Raw genomic sequence first — 4,415 nt, 5'->3', positions numbered from 1 at the left:
TAATAAAAATGGGAGAAAGCACTAGAAACGACACCTGTTTAATTTTTTTTATTTATTAGTATAGGTAGATGTGTGTATATAATTATTATCAATATAGTAGGCAAAAAATAGTTTTTTTTTTTAATTTTATAAATACAAATTTTCATTTTGTTGGGATTGTTTTAAGAAATTAAATTAATTAACCTATGTAGAGCTGACTAGTCAAAAAATTTCATATCTCATCCCTAACCAGCGCCAAACATCTATCCTTATTTTCATTTCCCTCCTAATCTTCACCCCATTTCCCCAGCTCTTGCTGCCAAGGTCTTGCAACCCCTCTGACCAATCCCCACCTCTTGCCGCCGTCACCACCACTTCCACATTTTTCTGCTGTCACCATCGCAACCCCTTTGCCGCCGTCACCACCGCAACCACCTCTGCTGCCGCCACCGTCACCACTCACCCACTAACATCCAAAATCGGTATGTACATTCCTAATTTCTTTGTAATTTCAATAGATTTCTGTCATTTTTTAGTTTAATACACATACATTTTAGTCGATTGGGTTGTTCTTTTGTCCATTTGAGGTTTTGTTCCATGATGTTTGAGTTTTTTAGTAAAAGACAAAGTGTTGTTAGGGTTTCGGGTCTAGATCTAGGTATATGTTATGGGTTGGGCTTGGCTGTTATGGGTTGGGCTTGGCTGTTAAGGGTTGTTACAGGTTGCGGGTTGGGTTGGGCTGGGTATTCAGCTTGTTGCGGATTGGTCTGTTTGACTGGTTGATTGTTTCTTTGTTATGGTTTGATTGTAATAGCCATATAAGCCTTTTGAGTATTCACATAGACACGGCTAGCTGAAGATGGGAGGCAATGTCTTATGCTGCCAGCAAAAGCGGTTTTGGATAAAAACGAATGGAACTGGGACTCTGAACCCAGAACAAGGTTCTTTTATTATTTCCCAGCCTCTTTTCTTGTATACAGGTGTATGTGTTACAAGGAAACCATGTGCTAATATTTTTGAGTAGCAGACACCTATGGTCAAGTTTTTAAACTAAGGTTTCCTTTGACCAGTGACAAACTCCATAACAAAGGAGGTTCAGGGCCACTTGACCAGGCGGAGAGATTATGACAGAGATAGAGAGGATAGGCGTAGTAGACGTCAGTCTCGTTCTCGCCCTCATCCTCGTTCAAGAGCCAAATCTGAATGTAGATCACGGTCTCGTTCTCGTTCACACTCCAAAAGGTAAGGGTTATCTATTTTTTAATCATGCTGTTGCCAGGAACATCACTTTTGTTATATATAAAATCCTTGTGGATTTGAGGTTCTTTATTCATATGTTTGGTGTTCATCTTACTTAATATATGAATTTCATGTTCATGACCTAGTAATTTTACTCCTTAGTTAAAAATGTGCAATATTAAGATTTTCTGTGAATTCATGTCTTTTATATATAGTTTTTAACTTCCTATTGGAATAATAACATCATTTTACAATTCGAAATTGTTATCCTTCTTCTTTTGGCATTATATTTACCTTTAGCAAAGCTTTTATCAACTTAATGTGATTCTTGAGTTTTGTTCGTCTTCAATGGCATGAATGTGCATTAAAAAAATTCCATTTTTTTTGACACATGCAAGGTTCTAGAAATTTCTTCGAAGTTAAACTACTGGATTTTCAACTAGTTCTTGTTACTCATTATTGTTGTGGTTTGAGTGTTTTAAATTTTTAATATGTCTTCGGGAGATGTGATATTTAAGTGTTTACAGGTCAAGTCCCTGGGGCCGCACCAGCCATTCCTGGAATGTTTCAGAACATGTTTTCCTCGGCATCGGGCCAGGTAAGTGTTATATTACCATATAGACGGAAGTTAACAAAAAAGACGGAAGTACCTCTTGACTTAACGGAGAAAACTGGATGGAGTTAACAAGCCTGATGAAAATGGAAGGATTTTAAATCTTTTAGATCTGGATGCGAAAAATCAAATCTTTGAACGAAAGTCGCATTATTGACCAAATCTCAGGGACGAAATTCGAAAATGGCATTTTACTCATAACGTATATATAAGATGATCTATGTCTGTAGCTTAATTTTGTATTACATTTTCTATCCGTGTCTTTGCAGTTTGGTGGTCTTCATGTCATGCCGGTTCAAGTAATGACTCAGCAGGTTGTATAATAGTCATTTTCACGTTTTTATTCTTTTTTGCTTATGCCTTTGATTTTGTTTCTTTATTTCTTCCACGTGCTAAATTCTTACGTTTGTTGCAATTCAGGCTACTAGGCATGCAAGGCGGGTTTATGTTTGTGGTCTTTCTCCAAGAGCTAATGAACAGGTCTCTTTTAATCCTTAATGTTCTTTGACATCATACGTAAATTTCATAAGTTTGACTACGGTGTGAATAGAAAAAGATATCAACCCTCCTGTGCAAATGGTTGATAAAAACTCTGGCAATTGATCATTCTTATTACTTAATCTTTGGCTATATATGCATTCTACAAGCAATGGCTTAAAACATGTTAGGGTCAAAAATGGCTAATTTTTGTGCTGGTTGACCAAAATAGTCTTTAGTCTTTACTTAGCTGATTTACCAAAATAAGAATCTTTAGTCTTTACATAGTTGATTAACCAAAATATGAGTGATGAAAATAACATGTATGTTCGCAAGTGCTTTATAATACTCACATTTTACTATTTAATAAACTTTTGAAATTAAATATAGTTCACATTTTACTAAGTTACAGTAAATAACAAAGTTTTCTCTCATGTTTGTCAAGGGTAACCATCATTATACTAACTCACCAAAGGCTCAAACTTTCAAAAAGTTTTTATTTAGAGGATTCTATTAAGTTAACTCTGTTTTTTTGGTAGGCCATGAAGTGTTGTTTGAGTAAGGCCAAAGGGACGGGTGAGAAGAATTTCCCATGGAAGACGTGAACATGTTTCTTGTCACGCAGATGATAAAAAGTTTGAACTTGACATTTAGCGTGTTTTGCGTGGGGAAGACACAAGAACTACATTGATGATTAGAAATATTCCAAATAAGTATGTTAATATACGTATGTTTTTGTCATCTTACAACTGGTTCTGATAATCTTTTACTAAATCAAATGTTATTACCACAGGTACATATCTGCCATGTTGTTGGCTGCAATTATGAACATAATCAAGAACTTATGATTTCATTTATCCCCCTCTTGATTATAATGCAAGTATTTATTTCACTTTATTTTCTTGTGTCACGTAATTCTTCACTTTTCTTTATGAGTCTCTTTTATTGATCCTTATGTAACCTAGGAACTGTGCGCTTTGTTTAACTTCTGTTGTCTAGGACTGTTGGGTGGCAGGAAATGGTAATATTTCATTTATGTTAGGTGGTGGAGCAATACAAGCTGAGATAAGAAGTTACCATTTGCTCGTGACAGATTGGTGGAGTGTTTTATGCGGACAGTAGAGGCGTGGACAAACTCGAGGAATTGGGCCTAAGTTTGGAAACGAAGATGCTGATGACGAAGAAGCGGATAATGGTATGGAGACACAGTCACACATATTTGATGTTGAATTATGACGTATTTATTAAGTAGTTTTATGACGTGTTTGCGCCTTCAAATGAACCCGGATTGTGACATTTGTGATATTTATGTAGTTTATGTTTATTTAGTTTCTGTGTGTTGTGAACCGGATATTGGCGGGTTTTGATATGAAAAAAACTGAAAAAAGAAAAAAAAAAAAAAACCTTTTAGTAGCGACAAAAGTCGTCGCTATTGAGAAAAAGGCTTTTAGCGACGAAAATAGTCCTGTTTTTTGTAGTGTTGTTGGATTATTGGGATTTATGGGTTTAAAAACCTGGACAAATAATTTTTTTTTTATTTTTTAGGACCTATAGAGACGACATGTTGTCTCTATTGGTGAATATATTTTTTTTCTATAAAATTAAAAGAAAAACATATAGGGACGACATGTCGTCTCTATAGGAGAAACTGACATTTTTTTTATTTATATAAGAAAAACTTATAGAGATGACATGTTGTTTCTATAGAGCTTAAATATTTTTTATTACTTTTTTTAAACAAAATCTATAGAGATGACCTGTTGTCTCTATAGGTGAAAATATATATATTTTTATTTTTTTAAAATAAAACTATAGAGACGACATTTCGTCTCTATAGGGATTAAAAATATTTTAATAAATGTTTTTTTTATTTAGTAAATATTAATTTATTTTTTAATTATTTTTTATCATAGACTTGTAGAGAGGACATGTCCTCTCTACAAATGCGTCTATAGCGACGACTCCTATAGGGACGACTTTTGTGACTTATAGGGACGGAGCTATAGAGCAAATCTTATAGAGACGACATGTCGTCTCAATAAGCAAAAAAGACCTATAGAGACGACATGTCCTCTCTACATACCTTAAAAATTTCGTCTCTATAAGG

At 34.5% G+C, this 4,415-nt stretch overlaps 1 protein-coding gene across 5 annotated transcripts; it reads left to right on the top strand.

Moving 5' to 3' along the window:
- The first annotated feature begins 234 nt into the window (after nt 1-234).
- On the top strand, nt 235-3,639 carry LOC110885708 (splicing factor U2af large subunit A). 5 transcript variants are annotated; one of them, XM_035978660.1, is made up of 9 exons: nt 235-461; nt 794-920; nt 1,050-1,221; nt 1,746-1,816; nt 2,101-2,146; nt 2,199-2,216; nt 2,265-2,311; nt 2,848-3,021; nt 3,308-3,639. In XM_035978660.1, exons 3-8 carry the CDS (start codon nt 1,104-1,106, stop codon nt 2,911-2,913), a joined length of 366 nt encoding a protein of 121 aa, XP_035834553.1. In that variant the 5' UTR covers nt 235-461; nt 794-920; nt 1,050-1,103; the 3' UTR covers nt 2,914-3,021; nt 3,308-3,639. The 5 variants fall into 5 exon arrangements, 3 of the variants coding, with proteins under 3 accessions (XP_035834553.1, XP_035834552.1, XP_021989106.1); XM_035978659.1 differs by having other exon boundaries at nt 3,102-3,639; XM_022133414.2 differs by lacking the exon at nt 2,199-2,216 and having other exon boundaries at nt 237-461; nt 2,101-2,145; nt 2,252-2,311; nt 3,102-3,639.
- Nucleotides 3,640-4,415: the final 776 nt, after the last annotated feature.

Source organism: Helianthus annuus, chromosome 10 (assembly GCF_002127325.2).
Source record: "Helianthus annuus cultivar XRQ/B chromosome 10, HanXRQr2.0-SUNRISE, whole genome shotgun sequence".
Lineage (NCBI taxonomy): Eukaryota > Viridiplantae > Streptophyta > Magnoliopsida > Asterales > Asteraceae > Helianthus > Helianthus annuus.
This window is presented reverse-complemented; position numbering and strand designations above follow the sequence as displayed.

What these genes read in the sequence shown, in the direction of transcription:
- LOC110885708 (XM_035978660.1), top strand. Translation starts at nt 1,104, where the DNA reads ATGACAGAGATAGAGAGGATAGGCGTAGTAGACGTCAGTCTCGTTCTC. An exon ending in TCTCGTTCACACTCCAAAAG is followed by an intron (nt 1,222 to 1,745) that starts GTAAGGGTTATC and finishes AAGTGTTTACAG; the next exon opens with GTCAAGTCCCTGGGGCCGCA. An exon ending in CTCCAAGAGCTAATGAACAG is followed by an intron (nt 2,312 to 2,847) that starts GTCTCTTTTAAT and finishes TTTTTTTGGTAG; the next exon opens with GCCATGAAGTGTTGTTTGAG.